Source organism: Carcharhinus amblyrhynchos, chromosome 4 (assembly GCF_965287045.1).
Source record: "Carcharhinus amblyrhynchos chromosome 4, sCarAmb.v2.hapA, whole genome shotgun sequence".
Classification (NCBI taxonomy): Eukaryota; Metazoa; Chordata; class Chondrichthyes; order Carcharhiniformes; family Carcharhinidae; genus Carcharhinus; species Carcharhinus amblyrhynchos.
The window spans coordinates 127,990,578-128,014,816 of NC_137327.1; the positions used below are offsets into that span (position 1 = coordinate 127,990,578).

Here is a 24,239-nt window from a genome sequence, read left to right on the forward strand (position 1 = left end):
TGCCAAAATGGCTTAGAAGATACAGCCCTCACCTCCCAAGGTGGAAGAGTCAATTACTAGGGGGCACAGGCTTAAGGTGCGAGGGGCAAGGTTTAAACGAAATGTACGAGGCAGATTTTTTTTACACAGAGTAGAGTAGTGGGTGCCTGGGACTCATTGCAGGGGGGAGGTAGTGGAAGCGGATATGGTAGTGATTTTTAAGGGGCATCTTGACAAATGGCCTCACCATTGACTAATCCCCTTCTCATTGTTAGCCTGTCAAATTCAATACTTCAGCTGAGAATTTATAAAGGTCTGTAATTTATCCCTTACAGACATCTTTAAGTTGATTATATGATACACAAAAGGGGGTCCCTTTCAAATAGGGAGCAGAATTTAAAGTCGAAAGACTTATTTTTATCTAAATGTACTCCTTGATAAAACTCTACGATTATTCCAATTAATGCAAAGTCAACATCTTAATCAATGTTACAATGGGATGTTGTTTAAAATTATACATGGCTTTGGATGATGCTACAATGCACCTTCATGGACCCAGAGGGCTGCATTTTGCTCCAAATGTTTCTTTGTAAACTTTACCTGCTCTTAAAAAAAAGTTGGCGTTACACCACAGCTTACCTTTGGCCAAATGTGCACTAAACAGGGAAAACTCTGGAGCTATTGATTGTAACAGCTTCAAGCTATCTCTATGCTTCAGTAACTCTGCACTGCTCCAATGTCGAGCGCAGAAGGGAAATGCCACATTTTATACACTGAACATGGATAGATGTGATTTATGCACTCGAACCAATTTATATGAAGTCCGTTTTTTTTATTCTGGCCACAAAGGATGATTTAGAGATTAACTGAAAGGAAGGAGATTGTCACAATAACTAGTGCCAATATATGGGAATGCTAAAAGATGAAAACTAAGGTAAGGGCTGATTCAAAAGAGAATTATGCGTATTAATAGAGACTTCGAAACAGAATTCCAGAGTAATGGAAAGGGAAGAATGCTTTCCTCCCGAATTATGCACTTAAACAACCCCCCTCCCTTCAGTGTAGAGTTCAATGTGCTTTCTGTATGTTTATGATGTGCTGGTGCTGGGAATTTATTGGCATTACTTGTGGACAACATGTGGTAACCCTACAGTAATAACAAGCATAATATGCATTTAGTATATTCGTTTTCAAGAAGTTGTCTCAGAAGTTTTAATCTCTGCTCCAAAGGTACAAGGTTACTCAATTACTTCAGGTTTTGTGGGTGATTTTAAAACTGGGATCTGCGCGTTCTTGCAGGATCCCAGGGGATAATATTCATTTCAAACCAACCATCAGATAATTTATTCAATCAGAGGAATGGCTGCCTTCTGTGTGAGGACCATTCAGGGAGCCAAGCCAGCTCTCAATAGCAATAAAACTAATCTTACTTCCCTGTTCTTTACCCATAGCCCTGATTCCCTTTTCCTTTCAAGTAATTTATTTTGAAATCATCGATTAAATGCCTCTTCATCACCCTTATCGAGCAGTGCATTCCAGATCTGAACCACTTGACACGTGAAATAGTTTTTCCTCATGTCACCTTTGGTTTTTTGCCTGGGTAAATATATTGCCCTCTGGTTCTTGACCCTGTCAGTGGGAACAGATTCTCTTCATTCACTCTGTGGAGACTTCGCACAATTTTGACTACATTTATCAAATCTCTTCTACAACCTACTCTTCTCCAAGGAGAACAACTCTGGCTTCTATAATCTATTCATGTATATGAAATCCCGCACCCCTGGAATGATTCTAATAAATTGATTTATAGCATCATACTGCACAGAAAAGACCCTTCAACCCATCAAGTCCACACCAACACATTAGGTGGGAGTTCTGGTGTGCCTAATCTCATCACTTGGCCTGCAGCCCTGAATGTTATGATGTGCCAAGTGCTCATCCAAGTACTTTTTAAAAGATGTGAGGCAACCCACCTCCACTACCATGCCAGGCAGCACATTCCAGACCATCACCACCCTCTGGGTGAAAAAGTTTTTCCTCACATCCCCCCCTAAACCCCCTGCCCCTCACCTTGAACTATATTCCCTCAAGATTGGCCCCTCAACTAAAGAGAACAGTTGCTTCTTATCCACTCTGTCCATGTCTCTTATAATCTTGTACACCTCGGTCAGGTCACCCCCCCCTCAGTCTTTGCTCCAATGAAAACAACTCAAGCCTTTGCAACCTCTCTTCATAACTTAAATGCTCCATCCCAGGCAGCATCCTGATGAAACTCCTCTGCGCCCTGTCCAGTGCAATCACATCCTTCCAATAATGTGGCAACCAGAACTGCATACAGTACTCTAACTGTGGCCTCACCAAAGTTCACAGAAATGATTCTCCAACTCCTACAGGATTTCCCTGCTTCTGTAATCTATGCCTTGATTGATAAACGCAAGTATCCCATACGTCTTTTTCGCCATCCTACTAACATGCCCTCCTGCTTTCAGACATCCCTGTGGACAGACCTTCCTGGTGTCCTACCATTCAGTCAGTACCTTCTTGTTAAATTGCTCCTTCTAAAGTGTCTCATCTTACACTTTTCAGGGTTAAATTCCATCTGCCAATTGTTTGGTATCACCATCCTTCCTAAAGAGCCATGACTTGAATCTTGTACAATACTCCATTTGAGACTGCATCAGTGCTTTTAAAGGTTCACGATAATGTTCTTGCTTTTGTAGTATATTCATCTATCTACAAAGCACAGAATCCCTTATGCTTTTTTAACCACTTTCTCAATACATCCAACAATTTGTTCACATGCCCACCAGGTCTTGTTGACCTATACCCCTATTCCAAAGCATTTATTCAGCTGCTTGCTGCATACAAAAAGTTTTCTTTGCAATGAAGATTCTCTGGGTAACTGACACAGTTTCCAGAAGTTGAAACATAAGCCGTGTAGCTATGCTGAGGGTGTCAGGAGTGGGTTGGTCCTGACAGGGTGTTTTCAAATAACACTGTGTCAAAACTTGGAGACGTGATCTCGGGCAGTTTGCCAATATTTCTGCAACTGTCAGTATCTGGACAGACTAACACGAGCAGGCTGTCACTTTCTGCAATGAGGGTCACACAGCAGTGTCAATATTTGAAAAGATTTAACATAAAACATACAGCACAAAATAGATCACTTGGACCAATTTGTCTATGTTGGTGATGTTCATGCACCCTTCCCTTTTATTATTCTTCTCAAGTAGCAATAGTGACACGAGGATGTGGCAGCATCCCATATCCTCAAGTTTCTCTTGAATTTCCAATTTATCAATTACTCTCCTATCTGTCTGACCCGCATATGGAATCATCTTCCATATCAATCCCTTTCATAATCTTAAAGACCCCTCAAGGTGAGCCCACTACCCACCTGTTCAATGTTTCCTTTCTTCCTAGCAAATCTTTTCCAGTGCGTCTGTCCTTTTATAATTTGGAATCCAGAACTGCACAGTGCTTCAAATATGTTCCAATGAAAAATCCATACATGTTCACTATAGTTTCTGTTTTTGAATTTGATCCTTCTGGAAATTAGCCCCCATGCTTTGCTATGTTTATGGCCTTATTGAACTGTGCCTAGTTTTGGTGATCTGTGTCCAAACCCCGCGCTACCTTTTCGCTTCTGCTCACTTTAGGCTCTTATTTTCCAAGGAGTACATCACCTCCTTATTCTTCCTAACAAAATGCAGCACCTTGTCTTTATTGAGATTTATTTGGCAATTACAATATCCATTCTGCAGATTGATTAACACCTTCTAGTATTTTGTCACCATCTTTCTCAGCGTTAACCATATGTCCTTAGCCTCATGTTGTCAGCAGCTATGTGTCAGTACTTTCAGTGTGGTTCATGGGATTGTGTATTTAAAGAGGGGACCACAAACTTAAACCATTGAAATTTCACTAATTAGTTTGCTCTGTGACTGTTTTAACAGCAATTGACATGATCAATGTTGCAAAATTAAAATTCATAGCAATTTGGAAAATGATATTTTTTCACTGGATTCTCATTGAAGCTGCTTCAATTAATGAGATACAGGGATAGTTGAGATCTGTTAGAAAGTTATGTGCTTGGAACAGAGATGGCACTGTGAGAACAAACTCTTTACCCTTGCTGCAGAGTTACACACACATCAACTTAATAAATGGCATTTTTAATAAGCGTTGCAAAAGTCGAAAATCCCACTTCAGTAAAAGGAGGCGAAACACGCAAGAGTTGTACTGACACTAAAACAAACAGGGAACATGAGGCCAAACACACGCTGGAAGCTTTGCATCAGAGTATGAGAGACAAACAGGAGAGGAAAAAAAAAGCCTGCTATGTTCCTGATTTGTTTTATCCTTACCCTCAGATCAGGCCTTCTGAAAACCTGTTAGTTAAAATACATTAACAAGAAATCAATAAAAGAAGCTTGGTACGCTGGTCAAGTCTCCCAATATCGAATCCTGCTCACCACAATCAACCAACACCAGAAATAAAATAACATTAATAAGATCAGTGAAATCCACAATATAGCTCTCCAGCATCCTGGCAGCTTTTGTACCGTAGACATTGATTTAGCACAAATAATTCAGAAGGGCACCGCGGGATTAAATAAATGTAGCTGTGAGGACAAGAGCAGGCAGCTTAGCTGTACTCCTTTTGATCTGTGCGGTAGTCCTGCTGCGCACTGCGATCACACAGCTTTCCCAGTGGTATACGAACAGGGTTAACAGAGTACTTAAATACAGCACCACTCAAAGGCACTGAAAACAGAGAGACAGGATGTGGTCTGCTGTTTGCAATTCCCTGTACAGAGAGCTCCTGATGATGAACACTAGGCACAAGACAGAAACCACTTGTGGCTACTCTTGCTCGCCTTCCAACAGCAGCGTTGCCAGAGGCTTGGGAGCAGGTTTCCTATTCAGCCAAACAGAGGGCTCGAGCAAAGAAAATGAAACACTAAAAGAAATGGAACCACAATAACACTGGAGGCAAAACCTCTAATGTCACATCACACAGGCCTCAACCACACTCCTCCCAGGCTACTCAAAGTTTCCAGCTGCTCACAAAGTTTGGGTTAAGTCCTCAGGCAGACAAGCAAGTGGCACTCATTGTTCTTCAGCTCTGCAGTGTCGATTCGGAACCTTCAATCTTTCAACCTCTGAAAATGAGGAGTCGGAGCAGTCCAGAGACTGGTCGCCAAGCGGGACATCGTGAGGAGAGAGGAGAGATGCTGCAAAAGGTAACTGATCTCAGCCTGGTTACAGATCAAGGCCTGGATCTGCAGAGGCAGCACGTGGCTGCAGCAGAAGGCCCTAGGATCAAGGGAAATTGGACCTTGGGTCTCATCTGAATAATTCAGGCAACCAATTGGTGAAATCAGAGGCAACTCACCCAACGTCAACAAATTTTCCTCTATGTTAGTGGCCCTTAGATGAGTTCTAGGAATTGGGGTGGTGTAGGACAATGAGAAGAATGGGCAATGGTTAGCTGAGAGGGGGGACAGGTGATTGCAACTGCCGTGGACTTGATGCAGCACCTCTGCTCCCACTGGTTCCACAGGAAGGTGCATCATTAAGAAAAATAATAAGAATAATTAGCACTGTTTTGGAACCACGAATGATTCCTGAGTGGATTAGGTTCAAAGCCTGCACCAATCATCAGGGCCTAATTTGCGAAAGGAGAAAGGGGTTCAACAGGGGTTAGGATCTTAATTTACTTATTCACAGGAGCTAATTCCTAGAGTCATAGAGGTTTACAACAGGCCTTTTGGCCCAACTTGTCCATGCCACCCAGTTTTTAACCACTAAGCTAATCCCAACTGCCTGCATTTGGCCCATATTCAAAGAACAAAGAACATTTAATTAGACATTTAATTGTTTTGAAGGCCGCTTAAAAATGGCCTGGTAAGTCTGTCAGCAGAACCAATGGTAGCAGTCTGGACACCAGATTCCCACCGTGAAACCGCCACTGCCGTTTCGAAATAATGAGAAGAACATGTACCAAGTTTTACTACAAGGGGACGGGGTGCAAGGTGGTAGGATTAGAAAGGGCACCTGGGTGTCACTGGGCTGGCATGGACAAGATGGGCTGATTGGCCTCATTTGTGCTGTAACTTTTCTATGGTTCTATGTTCGGCTGTAACAGTCAGTCGGAGGAACCTGTCTGAGTGTACAGGTGCTACAGTCTGTCACAACGTGTCGGCAGACAAGAGTAAATGACAAAAGTGCTGGAAATTGAGAAATTAAAAACAGAAAATGCTGAAAATACAGAATGGGTCAATCAGCATCTATAAAGAGAAAAGACAGGTTACTCTTCCAGGTGCACACCACTGATCAGAACCAAAAAATTCAAAATAAGCTGGTAGGAAAGAAACAGGAGATAAAAGCAGAAAAGTGGAAACAATAAATACTCAAATTGTGGCCAATAACTAGAAGTGGTGCCACGAGTAGCAATTATCACACATTAAATTGAAGGAACAATGTAAAGATGCACAAAGATTGCTGTCTCACTCTGGGGGCTAGGGGCCTTGAGCAATGGGGGAGATAAATGAATAGCAGTCACCTCTGTAGTTACACAGGATGTTGCTAGTGGGAAGATACAGATATCCTGAGTTAACACTGGCATCACAATGTCAGGGGAAGGGCTGGGGGGGAGGGGATGGTACTGCCTGGGCGTAGAACCTTGCTAAAATGGCAGATTTGCAGACAATGACATGATGAATGTGGCGGCTGGTGGAGTTAATGATTAGGGATAAGGGTTTCTCCTGCTGCTGTTTGGAGAGATGGAGCAAAGAGAGATGGAGAGTGGGGGCAAAGTGAGCGCACAGGCTCAGGAATGGAACAGATGCTGTTAGATGGGAGAGGAAAACTTGGTTGCTGGAAAATGTGGGATTTCAGAAGTTCCAGGATGGGAAGTGGAGTCATCAGAGCAAGTACTGTGGGGAAACAGGATAAAGAAATGTCATCTTTGTAAGGAGCTGCATGGTATAATCATAATCCAGATTTATTTGGGTAATCTGTGGGTTTATAGTAATGTCACCATTAAAGACGGACAGAGAAATCTTCAGAAGAGAACTGGAGACAAGCCATAAAGGTGAATGATTGGTTAAATGACATGAAACTGTGATTAAGGCCGACAGTTCAGAATAAGACCTTGCAATTGAAGATCATGTATTGGATGGAACATAATGGATACGTATTGCACAAAACACCAAGAGCATCAAAGGATAAAGTGTGACCATCTATTCAAAAGAGAATGAGAGAATATTTATTGGGAAATCATCAAAATGCAACACCAGACATAAATACGAAGATACAGAACTTTGGAATAATTATGAAACGCGTTAGAAAATTGAGATCTGAAGAGCTAGCTGGAAAGTTTAATTTGTTTCTTTGCATGTATCTTAATAAGGTATCACAGTAAAAACGCTCGTCAAGCAATAGATTCTGTTGCAAGATTTCTGCACGTTTACTTCTAAAACACAAATAATCTGAGCTCTCAGCTGTTTAATTATTTAATAACTGACAGGTTTGGATCAGGATTCAAGGCTAATAGTCCCTGTTCAATCAATGGAGATGATAGCTGACAGCCCATATTAGATATCAGCTGATCATGTGTCAGTGCCGTGTTTGACTCACTGTAATGAATCACCTGCAGGTTGAGAATTACACTGATAACAAATTACACATAAAAGATTTTTCATAACCCAGACACGCATGATCAAAGGGAAAGAACTGAGTCCTTGATACAGAATCCTCTCTCTCAACTCAACAGTATGTTTGAACCATCAACTGTGCACAGGTTGGTCCTTCAATCTGGTGTAAGGGATTAGATTAGATGGCCCTTCATTGATTATACTACTTAAAGAGTCTAGAAAATTAAATGCACAGGAGATGCCCATTCAAATACTTTGTCCCACATCTTGTCTGTAACCCTCATCCTCAAGGACCTGCAACTATATTACATTGACCAATGAATCAAATGCCTGCACCTCAGTCTAAAACGTGCAGTGAAATCTGCATAACCCATCAGTTAGTTACGTTAAGATCTTTAGCATTTGTGCAACAAGCACTATCATTAAATAAACATACATTGAAAGTCTCATACATAAAGCAGGCTAGTATTCTAACACATTGGATATATTAACAGCAGAGTGAAACAACATCTCTCCACACTGAGTTCCCTATTGACTAAATTATCACCTGAAATGGGGGAGGGTGTTAAGAAGATGCTTAACCAGAGGAGGGGGGGATAGTTCAGGCATTACCCTCACACAACTCCTAACTGTTGTTTCAATAGATGCACAAAGTCTCAGTCGGTGAATATAACATCGGCCTGGGGGATCTTTGAAGAGGACAGAAGTGAAGAGGTTATTTAGAAAAGCAGATTCCACAACTTGTGGGTGCCGTGGGTTGAAACTAACATCACTTACCCTGTAATCTTTGGAGATGGTGTCTGGCACTGCTGCAGTTGAAAGCTGGGTTGAGATTGTAGCAGCTATAAGCTGTTTACACCATTCAACATGTGATCCTGCAGGGCTGGATAAACAGGAGAAAACGTCAGGCTCCATTGACAACAGTCACTAATTAAAACCCAGTCCCCACTGTTTATACAATACATGGCAGTGTTAATGCAATCTCCCACTTTATAGGGTGGTTGATAAAATCCAAAGGCCTCTAGCTAACCAAAAACAAAAGAGGAAATTGGCCCTTATTAGAACCATCCAGAATCTGATCATGGAGATTTTTCTTTATTTTTGTTACCTTCACAAGTAGGCTTATATTAACACTGCAATGAAATTACTGTCAGCACACTCCAGTGCCTATGCGGATACACTGTAAGCAAAGGATAAGCATTTACTGAACTGCCCAAACTACCCCACAGATTTAACATGTCATAACAGTGCCTATGAAACTGACTATGATAACAACAAATGGTTTAGCACCATTTACCTGGTATGGACAGCAAACCATGGTAAGTGTAGGCAGCCTGAGTGGTAGGGAAGGACTGTACATTTGGTTGGACAAGGAACATTGGCATGTGTTGTTCATTTCATATATCACAAACTTTGCAGTCGAGTATCCTGCATTTGGGGGCATTGCAGGCATCAGCATACCCAGAGTGCAATAGGATAGCCTCATCTCCCGGGAGAGCAATCTTGATGATTATTGCCTTTCCCCTGCCAAGAAAGCAGTGAGCAGCAACATAACAGATACATTATCTGCTATTCATGGTCACTCCGCTTTATTAGGATGGCAACAGAGCAAGTGAACCACAGCGCATTGCTGCTCCTCTCAAGTACAAGGGTGTATCCTCCTTCGGCTAAAACGGTACAACTTTTTGAAGTAAATACTGGGTAAGATCCCACACAGTTCAATTTAAAGGTTAGTTACAGTGTGTCCAGAAGGTTGTGTGTCCTGGACAGTACATGTGTTTCAAATGATTTGTTCTATTTTTAAAAAAATTGCAACACTGTATAAATGATTGCGGTCACAAATAAAGATTTTATCAAATGCTCGCTGATTTTCCACGATGTTGCAATAAAGACCAGGAGTAATCCTAGAGATTTTGGGCGGCATGGTGGCACAGTGCGACCTCACAGTTCAATTCCGGCCTTGGGTCACTGCCTGTGTGGAGTTCACATGTTCTCCCCATGTCTGTGTGGGTTTCCTCCAGGTGCTTCAGTTTCCTTCAACACTTCAAAGGTGTGCCGGTTAGGTTGATTGGCCATGCTAAATTGACCCTAGTACATAAGAACATAAGAAATAGGAGCAGGAGCAGGCCATCCGGCCTCTCGAGCCTGCCCCGCCATTCAATAAGATCATGGCTGATCTGTCGTGGCTCAGTTCCACTTTCCCGCCCTCTCCCCATAACCCTTAATCCCCTCTCTTATCAAAAACCCATCAACCCGCTTCTTAAAAATATTTAGCGAGGCAGCCTCCACCACTTCAACGGGCAGAGAATTCCAGAGATTCACCACCCTTTGAGTGAAGAAGTTCCTCCTCAGCTCCGTTCTAAACCGCCCCCCCCTTTATCTTGAGGCTGTGCCCCCTAGTCCTACTGTCTTTTTTGAGCGGGAAGAGTCTCTCCACCTCTATCCTATCCATCCCATTCATCATCTTATACGTCTCAATGAGATCTCCCCTCATTCTTCTAAACTCTAACGAGTACAAGCCTAGTTTATTCAGCCTCTCCTCATAGCTCAACCCCCTCAACTCTGGTATCAGCCTAGTAAACCTCCTCTGCACTCCCTCCAAGGCCAAAATATCCTTGCGCAGGTGCGGCGCTCAAAACTGCACACAGTACTCCAGCTGCGGCCTCACCAATGCCCTATACAGCTGCAGCAAGACCTCCCTACTTTTATATTCAATCCCCCTCGCTATGAAGGCCAGCATCCCATTCGCCTTCCTGACCACCTGCTGCACCTGCAGGCTGGGTTTTTGCGACTCATGCACAAGGACCCCGAGGTCCCTCTGCACCGTCGCCTGCTGCAGTTTTTTGCCCCGTAAGTAATAGTCCTTCCTACCATTCTTCCTACCAAAGTGGACCACCTCACACTTGCCAACATTAAATTCCATTTGCCATTTCCTGGCCCATTCGCCCAGCCTATCTAGATCCTTCTGCAGACTCTCCACACCCTCCGCACAATTTGCCTTTCCCCCAATCTTGGTGTCATCAGCAAATTTCGACACCCTGCACTCGGTTCCCTCCTCCAGATCATCTATATAAATGGTAAATAGCTGAGGCCCCAGCACCGACCCCTGGGGCACCCCACTAGTCACCAACCGCCAGTCCGAATAGCACCCATTGACCCCCACTCTCTGCCTCCTATTTGACAACCAATCCTCTATCCACGCTAACACCCTACCCCCAACTCCATGTCCTCTGACCTTCTGCAGTAACCTCTTGTGAGGTACCTTATCAAACGCCTTCTGAAAATCCAGAAAGACCACATCCACCGGCTCTCCTCTATCCACCTCCCTAGACACATCCTCATAGAACTCCAGTAAATTTGTCAGACACGACTTCCCTTTAATGAAACCGTGTTGCGTCTGCCCTATCAAGCAATTCCCTTCAAGATGCCTCGCAATTTCCTCCTTAATGACGGATTCTAACATTTTACCTACCACAGATGTTAAACTAACCGGCCTATAATTCCCCGCCTTTTGCCTGGCACCCTTCTTAAACAACGGCATAACATTAGCCGTTTTCCAATCTTCCGGCACTTCCCCGGAATCCAGCGACGTCTGGAAAATAACCACCAAGGCATCCACTATCACCTCCGCCATTTCTTTCAGAACCCTCGGATGCATTCCATCCGGTCCTGGGGACTTGTCCACAATCAGCCCCTCCAGTCTGTCGCGCACCACCTCTCTAGTAACAGTAATGTCATTAAGACCCTCCAGTCCTACCACCTTTCCATCGCTAACACCCGGCAAATTATTCACGTCCTCCTCCGTGAAGACAGAGTATCAGGGGAATTAGCAGCGTAAATATGTGGGGTTTACGGGAATAGGGCCTGGATGGGATTGTTGTCAGTGCAGACTCGATGGGCCAAAAGACCTCCTTCTGCACTATAGGAATTTTATGATTCTATTCAAAAATTCATAATTGGACCAGGACATACAGAGACATTTCAGTCCCATTTTAAATATCATGAATTCTATCCCTACAGTAATTTTTTAAAACATTTTTGTATTTTTTCATGGGATGTGGGCGTGCCCAGTATTTATAGCCCATTCCTAATTGCCCTCGAGGGGCACTTGAATGTCAACCATATTGCTATTGACCTGGAGTCACGTAGGACGTCCAGTCCATCACGCATGCCAACCTCTCATCCATCGACTTTGTCTACACTTCCCGATGTTTCGCAAAAGCAGCCAGCATAATCCAAGGACCCCACGCACCCCAGGGATATTCTCTTCCACCTTCTTCCATTGGGAAAAAGATACAGAAGTCTGAGATTATATACCAACTAACTCAAAAACAACTTATTCCCTGCTGCCAGACTTTTGAATGGACCTACCTTACATTAAGCTGATCTTTCTCTGCACCCTAGTTATGATTGTAGCGCTACATTCTGCACTCTCTTCTTTCCTTCTCACCTATCCACCCTATGAATAGTATGCTTCGACTGTATAGCGTGCAAGAAACAATACTTTTCACTGTATCTTAATACATGCAATAATAAGTCAAATCAAACATTTAGGTCAGATTAGGTAAGGGAAAAAGATTTCCTTCCCCAAAAGGCGTTAATGAACCAGATGGGTCTTTACAATAATCGACAATGGTTTCATGATCATTAGGCTTTTAGCTCCAGATTTTTAATCGAACTCAAAATTTCACTAGCTGCTATGATGGGATATGAACCCGGGTCTCTAGAGTAAACCCTGTGGTTTTGGATTGCGAATCCAGTGACAATATCACTATCCCACTCTCTTTATGTCCGTAAATATCGGCATAAACATTTATTTAAACTAGTCCACCTTTCTGCCTGTGGCATATTCACAGCATGACAATTCATAGAATGGTAGAATAGTACAGTGCAGAAAGAGGCCATTTGGCCCATCATGCCTGAAAGTGCTAACACCTACTCTTTCTTCAGAACTTTACAAATTTTGTCCATCTAAACACTTATCAAATTCCCTTCTGAAAGTTACCATTGAATCTGCTTTGCCACCTGTAACTGAAGTGCCTCCTCCCTGGTACCTTTGTAGATGTAGCTATTGGAATTTATTGTGTAAAAAGCTGGCAAGAGGTACACACAGATGGAAGAGGGTAAAGGCACGTCAGTGAGTTTATGTCCATGCAAACCTGGAAGCCCCAGGTTCAACCGCTGGTTCTGCTGTCAGCAAATCTAAACCAGGACAACTACTGCTGTCCAGCTTTCCTTTCAACATCCCTAGAGGGACAGGGAAGAAAGAAATGGTGGTTAGACCTGTTTGAAGATGTGGGCACTGTATTTTGGATAGAACAGCAGTTTGTTACAGTGCCATCAGCCTGGTCAAATCCTCTGAGCAGGCTTGTGCATGGAGGGCAGAATTTAACATCAAAGTTTAAAGGTCAAAGTAAGGTTTATTTATTAGTGTCAAATGTAGGCTTACATTAACTCTGCAAAGTTACTGTGAAAAACCCCTAGTCGCCACACTCTGGTGCCTGTTCGGGTGCACTAAGGGAGAATTTTGCACGTCCAATGCACCTAACCAGCACATCTTTCAGACTGTGGGAGGAAACTGGAGCACCCAAAGGAAACTGACACAGACACAGGGAGAATGTACAGCTTCCAGACAGGCAGTGACCCACACCAGGAATTGAACCCAGCTCCCTGGCACTGTGAGGCAGCAGTGCTAACCACTGTACACCCCAATGGCAAATTTGGTGTCAAGTGGGCATTTAATAGGATAATGGGTGAGGGACCCCATTGCCACAGTTAAACAAGTGGTGGAAAGGCCCACAAATGGCCGTTCCCCCCCTCAACCCCCACTGCCAACTGGGGCACTTGAGAAACCTAGAGAATAATTTATAAGTTTGACGAAGAGTCACCTGGACTTGAAACATCAGCTCTTTTTTCTCCTTACAGATGCTGCCAGACCTGCTGAGATTTTCCAGCAGTTTCTCTTTTGGGTTCAGATTCCAGCATTCGCAGTAATTTGCTTTTATCTAGAAACCAAGCGGAGTTCTTTGCCGGCTCCAAAGAGAGTCCGTTGTTGTCAGGCGCTTAATGCTTGTTTTGGAGACATTGGGCAGGGAGGGGCACTAAAAAAAACAAACTGAGTTACCCATTTTAGCTAATTAGCCCAAAAAGTAAACTCAATCATACCGATGGAACACAGATATGCTTTACAGAATATTCCCTAAATGCACAGGATTTCTGTGCAATAGTCCCCAAAATTTCTGATGAGCTCCAGAACATCAAATATTTCCCCATACCTTAATATGACATTCATCCAGCACAGTGGTGCAGTGATTAGCACTGATGCCTCACAGTGCCAGGGACCTGGATTTGATTCCCAGCTTGGGTCACTGTCTGTGCGGAGTTTGTACATTCTCCCTCCCCCAACATCTGTGTGGGTTTTGTCCAGGTGCACAGTGCAAAGATGTGCTGGTTAGATGGACTGGCCATGCTAACTTTCCCTTTCGCGTCAGAGGAATTAGCAGGGTAAATACATAAGTTACAGGGATACGGCCTGGGTGGGACTGTTGTCGGTCAGACTCACTGGGCTGAATGGCCTCTTTCTGCTCCGTAGGGTTCCTATGATAAATTTGCAACATCCCAATATTTTGCTCGATTAACAGAAGAAGCAACTGTGCCAACCCTTCAGTATAATTTCTGTACAATACAACCAGTAAAAGTTTACAAAGAAATATCTGAGTGATATTACTGACACATTCCGCAGCTTTTGTCAATCGTTAAATTGTCAGGATTTGCATATTTACACTCTGTGCATACCAACAAAATTACAAATTAGATTAAATTGCCAAGAGCTATTAAGGTCATATTGTAAAAACCTGGTGATACAATGGGAACCAAACTGATTCCTGAAGTAAATGTAAATTCTTTACTGCAAAAGCTTTTACCACTTCATTCAACTCTCGGACTTTCTTCCACTTGTATTGAAGAATTTATTAGCTATGCACTTAAAATGTTATTGAAATATTATTCAGTAAAAACTAACAGCAACCAGATGGTCAGGTTTTTACATACAGAGATGTAATATCGAAACAATGCGCGCATTCTCTTGCCACTGAGCAGAAAATCCAGGCACACAGCTGCAATTTCCCTGGTTAAAAACAGTGCAAGTGCTGGAAACGCAACTCCCTTCTGTTGGACTCTCGTCCACATTACTCTCTACACAGGAAATAGAAGCAGGAGTGAGGCCCCCAGGCCCTTCAAGCTGCCCCTCCAATCAATATGATCACAGCTGAGCTATGCCGACCTCAGCTCCTGTTCTGTGCCATTTAAGAACATAAGAAATAGGAGCAGGAGTAGGCCATCTAGCCCTTCGAGCCTGCCCCGCCATTCAATAAGATCATGGCTGATCTGTTGTGGCTCAGTTCCACTTTCCCGCCCTCTCCCCATAACCCTTAATCCCCTCTCTTATCAAGAACCCATCAACCCGCTTCTTAAAAATATTTAGCGAGGCAGCCTCCACCACTTCAACGGGCAGAGAATTCCAGAGATTCACCACCCTTTGAGTGAAGAAGTTCCTCCTCAACTCCGTTCTAAACCGCCTCCCCTTTATCTTGAGGCTGTGCCCCCTAGTCCTACTGTCTTTTTTGAGCGGGAAGAGTCTCTCCACCTCTATCCTATCCATCCCATTCATCATCTTATACGTCTCAATGAGATCTCCCCTCATTCTTCTAAACTCTAACGAGTACAAGCCTAGTTTATTCAGCCTCTCCTCATAGCTCAATCCCCTCAACTCCGGTATCAGCCTAGTAAACCTCCTCTGCACTCCCTCCAGGGCCAAAATATCCTTGCGCAGGTGCGGCGCCCAAAACTGCACACAGTACTCCAGCTGCGGCCTCACCAATGCCCTATACAGCTGCAGCAAGACCTCCCTACTTTTATATTCAATCCCCCTCGCTATGAAGGCCAGCATCCCATTCGCCTTCCTGACCACCTGCTGCACCTGCAAGCTGGGTTTTTGCGACTCATGCACAAGGACCCTGAGGTCCCTCTGCACCGTCGCCTGCTGCAGTTTTTTGCCCCGTAAGTAATAGTCCTTCCTACCATTCTTCCTACCAAAGTGGACCACCTCACACTTGCCAACATTAAATTCCATTTGCCACTTCCTGGCCCATTCGCCCAGCCTATCTAGATCCTTCTGCAGACTCTCCACACCCTCCGCACAATTTGCCCATTGTCCTCTCATTCCTCCATCTATCAAATATTTATCCACCTCCACTTTAAATACTTCCAATGATCCAGCCTCCATCATCCTTTGGGGCAGCAAATTCCAGAGATTCACCACCCTCTGAGAGAAGAAATTTCTACGCAACCAGTTTTAAATGACCTGCCTCTTATCTTGTAGCTATGTCCTCTTGTTCGAGACTCTCCCACTCGTGAAAACATCTCACCATCTACCCTCTCCAGGCCCCTCAGGATCGTACATGTTTGAATAACATCAGCCTTCGTTCTTCTAGACTCCAAGGACTGCAGATTCAGACTATCGAGTCTCTCTTTATAGGACAACCGTCTCAGCCCAGGAATTAGCCTGGTGAATCTGCTTTGGACTGCCCCCAACATCCTTTTTAGGTAAGGGGACCAAAACCGTACACTAAGAAATACTGATCTCAAACCAGGATCTGTAATGTTCTGAAATGCACTGACATGTGAAAGCTTTAGGGTGGGACCCTCCCGGTGAGGTTTAAGCAGACACTTGTGACAAGCTGGTGCACTTTACCCACTTCAATCTGCAGCAGCATTCCCCTTACACGCAGCACAGGAGACCAATCAGCCCACTGAGACTGTGCCAGCTCAACGGTAGAGTTATCCAATTAATGCAAACCCCCTGCTCTATCCCCATGTGTCTATAAATCCATAGTAAACCTGTAAGAGGTGCTGGTTAAGTGCATCGACCTGGACAGGCACTGGAGTGTAGCGACGAGGGGAACTTCACAGTAACTTCATTGCAGTATTAATGTAAGCCTTACCTGTGACTAATAAATTAACTTTACTTTATACCTTGGGCATCCACCTTGTACCATGGGCAGCACAGTGGCAAGCAGTGCTGCCTCACAGTGCCAGGAACCCGGGTTTGAATCCCAGCTTGGGTCACTGTCTGTGTGGAGTCTGCACGTTCTCCCGTGTGGGTTTCCTCCAGGTGCTCCGGGCTTCTTCCCACACTCTGAAAGATATGCCAATTAGGAGCATTGGCCATGCTAAATTCTCCCTCAGTGTACCCGAATAGGTGCCAGAGTGTGGCAATTAGGGGATTTTCACAATAACTTCATTGCAGTGTTAACGTAAGCCCACTTCAGGCATCAATAAAACTTTAAAAGAAAACTTTCAAATATTTATTCCGCGGACCAAGTATCAAAGGCAAGAAACATTTTCTATTTAAATTCTAGTATATCAGCCGTACACATGCCAAGTGACTCAAGAACAGCTTCTTCTCTGCTGCCATCAGACTTACGATGTATTAAGTTGATCTTTCTCAACATGCTAGCTATGAATGTAATGCTACATTCTGCACTGTCTTTTTTGCTTCTTCCCTACATACTCTGTGAATGGTATGCTTTGTCTGTGTAGCACGCAAGAAACAATACTTTTCACTGTATCCCAATACATGTGACAATAATAAATCAAATCAAATCACCTGTAAACCTCTACTTTTCAAATATTGATTCCTTGGACTAAGTATCAAAGGCAACAAAAAATTTCTATTTGAATTCTGGTAAATCAGTCAGTATCCTGGAATCCTTTTCACTGTATACTAATGCGACAAAAATTAAAAAAACGAATCAAAGTACCTAAGCGGGCGGCACAATGGTTAGCACTGCTGCCTCACAGTGCCAGGGCCTGGTTTCAATTACTGCCTCAGGTGACTGTGTGGGTTTCCTCCAGATGCTCCTCCAATCGAAACATGTGCGGATTAGGTGGGTTGGCTATGATTAAATTACCCCCTAGCGTCAGGGGGATTAGCAGGGTAAATGTGCGGGTTACAGGAATAGGACATGGGTGGGATTGTGGTCGGTACAGACTCAGTGGGCCTCCCTCATTCATAGAATCATACAGTACAGAAGAACAAACCACTGCTTAAATCTGCCTCCTTAAACCCTTCAACATAAAGTGTTAGGTCTGCATGTCTGGCACTGGGATAAGGAAAGCAAATTCAGTTGTTTCAATGCCGAAAAGTAGCTTTTTCCCATTTTGCAAAATAAAAACAAGAGGAATTTGGAAGAGCAGTTTCATACTGGCATGAATTATACTTTAACACAAAAACCATCATTTCTATTATCAAAGTTTTACGAATGAGATGGTTTCACTAATGAAACAATAATTATACAAAACATTTGTAAATAAAAAAGCCTTGACTGACAGAGGTTCCTAGTTAATTGGGGAAATGTTTGGAAATGCCCATCTATAAATGGACACAGTAGGAAGTCTCACAACACCAGGTTAAAGTCCAGCAGGTTTATTTGGAATCACAAGCTGCTCCTTCACTATGTGAATGGAGAAGTGGGTTTCACAAACAGGGCATATACAGACAAAGATACAATTGCAAGATAATGGTTGAAATGCAAGGCTTTTCAGGTAATCAAGTCTTTACAGGTACAGACAGTGCAAGTGGAGAGAGGGATAATCACAGGTGCGAAACATCTCAATGCAGGACAGCTAGTGGGATTTTGCAAGCCCAGGCCAAATGGTGGGGGTTACATGTAATGTGACATGACCCAAGATTTCAGTCAAGGCCGTCCTCATGAATATGGAACTTGACTATCAGTTTCTGCTCGGCGATTCTACGTTATCGTGCGTCTTGGAGGCCGCGTTGGTGAATGCTTACCCGAAGATCAGAGGCTGAATGCCTTTGACTGCTTAAGTGTTCTCCGACGGGAAGGGAACAGGCCTGTCTGGTGATTGTCGTGCAGTGTCCATTCGTTTGTTGTCATAGTGTCTGCAAGGTCTCACCGATGTATCATGCCTCAGGACATTATAGAATCCTATATCAGAAGGTGGCCACTCAGCCCATTGAGCCCGCACCGACCACAAACTCACACAGGTCCCACTCCCACAACCCCATGGACCCACCCTGCTCGTCTCCCTAAGACCAAGGGGTAATTTAGCATGGCCAAACCACCTAACCCATACATCTTTGGACATCCTTTCCTACAGCATAAGAGATAGACAATGTTGGTCGAGTTGTATATGTATCAGGTGGGTGGTTTTCCCACATGCGATGGTAATATCCATGTCAATGATCCAACACATCTTGCAGAGGCCATGGCAAAGTTCTGTGGTGTCCTGGTCACTGTTCCCCGAAGGCTGGGTAGTTTGCTATGAACAATGATCTGTTTGAGATTGCGCAGTTGTTCAAAAGGAAAGTAGTGGGGATGTGGAGATGGCCTTGGCAAGACGCTCGTCTTCAAAAGCATGGTGGCACAGTGGTTAGCACTATCGTCTCACAGCACCGAGGAACCCGGGTTCAAATCTCAGCTTGAGTCACTGCCTTTGTGGAGTTTGCATGTTTTCCCCATGCCTGCTTGGGTTTTTTTCTGGGTGCTCCAGTTTCTTCCCACAGTACAAAGATGTACGGATTGGGTTGATTGGCCATGCTAAATTGCCCCTTAGTGTCAGGGGGATTAGCAAGGTAAATATACGGAGTTGCACGAACAGGGCCTGGGTTGGATTGTGGTCTCTCAATGGGCCAAATGGCCTCCTTCTCTACGGTAGGGTCTCAATGATTCTATTCTATGTTGAAGGCTGCGAAGATGATGTCGTAGGTTCTCTGCTCTGGGTAAATACTGGATGATGAAGGGCACTCTGTCGGTTGTGTCCCGTGTTTTTATTCTGAAGCGGTCGGTGTAGTTTTTCACTCTGGCGTGTCAGAAGTGTCGATGGATGAGTCGAGTGTTATATCCCATTCTTACAAGGGCATCTTTCAGCGTCTGAAAAGACTCACATTCCAACCATAATCTTGCAACTGCATTTCTGTCTATAAATGCTGTGTTTGTGAAACCAAACACATCCCAATGTCCTGATGAAGGAGCAGTGCTCCAAAAGCTCGTGATTCCAAATAAACCCGTTAGACTTTAACCTGGTGTTGTCAGACTTCTTACTGTGCCCACCCCAGTCCACATCATTTGCACATGAACAGAGTTATTGAGTGGACAAAACCTGACCGCCCAGTGTCCACGCACCCTGACCGCCCAGTGTCCACGCACCCTGACCGCCCAGTGTCCACCCTGTCCGGATTCGCCGCCATCTGCAGCTCCGTCCCCCGGGGCTCAGTCTACCCGCGGCCCGGGCTCCGGGCCCTCATCCCCGGGCTGCTCCGGGCTCTGCAGCCGCCGGCCCGGCTCTCTTCCCCCGCCCCCGAGTCCAGGCCCCCGATCCCCGGCCTCGGTTACTCGCTCTCCCGCCCCGGATCCCCGGCCTCGGTACCTCTCGGGCGAGTCCCCGTTCGCTGAGGCGGCGGCGGCGGGAAGTCGCGGCGCTTTCTTGGCGGGCAGGCTGTCCATGGAGGCGGAATGGAGCCGCCCGGCTCCTCCCGAGGCCCCAAACACACAGACAGGGAGCCGGCTTCGACTTCCTCTTCCGGCCGGGGGGCGGGGAGAGCTAGAAACAGACTGGGGGGAGGGCCTAGAAACTGACCGGGGGCGGGAGGGGGGCGGGGTTAGAAACTGACCCGGGGCGGGGGGGGGCGGGGTTAGAAACAGACTGGGGGGAGGGCCTAGAAACTGACCGGGGGCGGGGGGGGGCGGGGTTAGAAACTGACCCGGGGCGGGGGGGCGGGGTTAGAAACTGACCCGGGGCGGGGGGGGGCGGGGTTAGAAACTGACCCGGGGCGGGGGGGCGGGGTTAGAAACTGACCCGGGGCGGGGGGGGGCGGGGTTAGAAACTGACCCGGGGCGGGGGGGCGGGGTTAGAAACAGACTGGGGGGAGGGCCTAGAAACTGACCGGGGGCGGGGGGGGCGGGGCTAGAAACTGACCCGGGGCGGGGGGGCGGGGTTAGAAACTGACCTGGGGCGGGGTTAGAAACTGACCCGGGGTGGGGGGGCGGGGTTAGAAACTGACCCGGGGTGGGGGGGCGGGGTTAGAAACTGACCCGGGGCGGGGGGGCGGGGTTAGAAACTGACCCGGGGCGGGGGGGCGGGGTTAGAAACTGACCCGGGGCGGGGGGGCGGGGTTAGAAACTGACCCGGGGCGGGGGGGCGGGGTTAGAAACTGACCCGGGGGGCGGGGGTAAGAAACTGACCCGGGGGGGGCGGGGGTAAGAAACTGACCCGGGGGGGGCGGGGGTAAGAAACTGACCCGGAGGGGGGGGGGGCGGGGGTAAGAAACTGACCCGGAGGGGGGGGGGGCGGGGGTAAGAAACTGACCCGGAGGGGGGGGGGGCGGGGGTAAGAAACTGACCCGGGGTGGGGGGGGGGGGTAAGAAACTGACCCGGGGTGGGGGGGCTAGAAACAAACTGGGGGGGGGGGCTAGAAACAAACTTGGGGGGGGGCTAGGCTAGAAACTGGGGGGGTAGGCTAGAAACTGGGGGGGGGGTGGGCTAGAAACTGGGGGGGGGGTGGGCTAGAAACTGGGGGGGGGGTGGGCTAGAAACTGGGGGGGGGTGGGCTAGAAACTGGGGGGGGGTGGGCTAGAAACTGGGGGGGGTGGGCTAGAAACTGGGGGGGGGTGGGCTAGAAACTGGGGGCGGTGGGCTAGAAACTGGGGGGGGGCGGTGGGCTAGAAACTGGGGGGGGGCGGTGGGCTAGAAACTGGGGGGGGGGGTGGGCTAGAAACTGGGGGGGGGGTGGGCTAGAAACTGGGGGGGGGGGTGGGCTAGAAACTGGGGGGGGGTGGGCTAGAAACATTCGAGGTGGGGGGTACTGGAAATGGGGGTGGGGTGGTGGGTGGTGGGGTGTGGGGTGGGGGGTGTCCTGGAAATGGGGTGGGGGGTGGTGTGGGGGGTGTCCTGGAAATGGGGTGGGGGGTGGTGTGGGGGTACTGGAAATGGGGGGTGGGGGTACTGGAAATGGGGGGGGTGGGGGTATTGGAAATGGGGGGGGTGGGGTGGGGGTACTGGAAATGGGGGGGGGTGGGGTGGGGGTACTGGAAATGAGGGGGTGGGGGTACTGGAAATGGGGGGGGTGAGGTGGGGGTATTGGAAATGGGGTGGGGGTACTGGAAATGGGGGGGGTGGGGTGGGGTGGGGGTACTGGAAATGAGGGGGTGGGTAGTAGAAATGGGGGGGTGGGGGTGGTACTAGAAATGGGGGGGTGGGGGGGTGGTATTGGGGGAGGGTGGCGGCTAACTGGGGGGCTGGAAAATGTCTGAGAAAGCGAAAAGGAGTCAAAGTGCAGGTGACAGCAGCCAATCAGATATCAGTCAGTGTCTGCGACGGGCACCAGTCAGACAGAGTAATAACACCTGTCTAGACTTCCCGCTGCCTCGGAAAAGCAGCCAGCATAATCCAGGACGCCACGCACCCCGGACATTCTCTATTCCACCCGCATAAGTCTGAGATCGCATATCAACCAACTCTCTGCTCCTGGCACCTGCCCAAACTGCAGCAGGACAGCTGCCAGAAGCTCGGCAAAAGGCACATCCCGGGCACTGTCTTCTTTGACCTGGACGACTGCAGCAATCCGGCCGTCCCCGGGCAGCACATGATGCCGGTGTGCGGGCAAGCTGGGCCCAGTGGCTTCGGGCTATTCAATGCGCTGCAGATCTGGTGGATGTTCCGGGCATTTGGCCACAGCCTGGTATCCGTGTTGGACAGCGGCTTCCTTAACTGGTGCAAGGAGGGGAGTCGGTCACTGCAGAGATGCAGCCCTTATCCCTGGCTGAGTTCAAAGCCATCCCCAAAGCCTGAATCAAATCCTACCAGGAGATCCTGGACAACAGTCAGAGCAAGCAGACACCAGGGCAGAGGGGAGAATTAGAGGCATATAGCCAGAACCCAGAGAAGGTATTGAGCCTGGCCACATCCCCTTCACCATCTTTATGCACCTGGACACCCTGAAGATGAAGAGCGAAAGTGAGATTCGACACCTGTTTGAGGACCAAAAAATCGACCTGAATAAACCACTGGTGGTGATCTGTGGCTCCGGGATCACCGCCCGCATGGTCACCCTTGGTGCTTACCTCTATGGGAAAGATGATGGCCTGGTCTACGTTGGTGCCTGGACAGAGTGGTTTACATGCGCTGACTGCAGTAACATCATTTTGGAGAAAAAATAGAAAATTGAATAGGAGACATCAAAATCAACACTTAAGGGAGTGATGTTCTCGCATTGAGATTAGTGACACAGTTATGAGTATTTGACTCGCATAAGGGCACTCGAATGATTGGGGTGTAAGAGTAGGAGGCCAGTTAAAAGTTGTACAAGCTACATTAACAATTCAATCTACTCCCGTGTTAAAGCCGAGTATTTGGCAGATGTACTGCCATAGGTGGCTTTCTCCTGTAAGATTGTTCTTTGTCTTGTTTCTAATTGTATGTTTCGCAAATAGATGATTAAATCAGAGGTTTTGTCTTTTTTTCACAAAACCAATAAAGGTGTGGTGAGGGGGGAAAAAAACAGCTTCTCCCCTGCTGCTGTCAGACTTTTGAATGGACTTACCTTATATTAAGTTGATCTTTCTCTACATCCTAGCTATGACTGTAACACTACGTTCTGCACTCATTTCCTTCCCTATGAACGGTATGTTTTGCTTGTATGGCGCAAGAAACAATACTTTTCACTGTATACTAAATAGATATGACTTGAAACGTTGGTTCTATTCTCTCTCCACAGATCCTATCAGAGCTGCAGAGATTTTCCAGCATTTTCTGTTTTTGTCCCAAATTTTTTTGATTTTGGCATTAGAATGAACATGATGTTTCACTGAAGGTATGATTCTATTGGCCCACTAGGAAGCTTTTATTAAAACAAACTTTATATAACAAAAAAATTAGCATAACCTTCACCAACTGGAATAATTAAACATGACAACGTATAATCCTTAACTGCTAGCAATGTCTATTAGTTGCAATTTTAAAAATATCCCCATAGACATAAATTCCTCTTCAGAATCAGTTAGCAAGATACACAGGCATATGTGAGTTCTCAATCCTCCAGCCTTCAACCCCTCTGGACAGAAATCAAGAGGGACACCTACCTCTGACACTGAGGCAGCAGCCTCGAAAGGAGAACCTGACTTCACACAGCAGATCTCCAGTGGAAGAGAGATGGAGAAAATGCCTCTTGATTTTCGTAAGAGATAGCTGGAGAGATGCCTATTTTGTCCAGATTTCAATTTCCAGACAGAGAAAGAGAATAAGAGCTATTGCTCTTTCCAAATTCAAACTGCAACTGCCTGCTATTTTCTCTCTATAAACCCAGCATCATCCACGCTCATGATTCCCTTGTTAATCAACCGAGTCAAACCCTACTCTGAAAACCTTTGATGATACTGTGGCCTTTAGAACATAGAACATAGAACATAGAACACTACAGCACAAACAGGCCCTTCGGCCCACAAGTTGCGCCGATCACATCATCACCTACCAACCTACAGACCTATCTATAACCCTCAATCTCATTAAACCCCATAT

General features: G+C 46.3%; 1 protein-coding gene, 1 non-coding gene and 1 pseudogene across 6 annotated transcripts in view; 1 reads left to right on the forward strand and 2 right to left on the reverse strand.

Annotated features, from left to right (window-relative positions):
* Nucleotides 1–20,221, reverse strand: part of LOC145342336 (phosphatidylinositol-3-phosphate phosphatase MTMR1-like) — a 69,742-nt gene extending 49,521 nt beyond the window's left edge. For 2 of the 5 annotated variants that reach the window (XM_080187833.1, XM_080187831.1), the window contains exons 1-3: nt 20,094–20,221; nt 8,418–8,523; nt 4,347–4,370 (exon numbers count right to left, since the gene is read on the reverse strand). In XM_080187833.1, the coding sequence (XP_080043959.1) occupies nt 4,347–4,370; nt 8,418–8,523; nt 20,094–20,170 (207 nt within the window). In that variant the 5' untranslated portion in view covers nt 20,171–20,221. Of the gene's footprint in view, nt 1–4,346; nt 4,371–8,417; nt 8,524–14,690; nt 14,706–20,093 lie in introns of those variants that run through there. The other 3 variants (XM_080187835.1, XM_080187832.1, XM_080187836.1) reach the window with 2 other exon arrangements.
* Nucleotides 9,011–9,179, reverse strand: LOC145342774 (U1 spliceosomal RNA). The gene has a single exon (XR_013886627.1). It is a non-coding gene; the product is annotated as a U1 spliceosomal RNA (small nuclear RNA).
* A 1,747-nt stretch (nt 20,222–21,968) lies between the features above and the next one.
* On the forward strand, nt 21,969–22,882 carry LOC145342471 (3-mercaptopyruvate sulfurtransferase pseudogene; annotated as a pseudogene).
* Nucleotides 22,883–24,239: the final 1,357 nt, after the last annotated feature.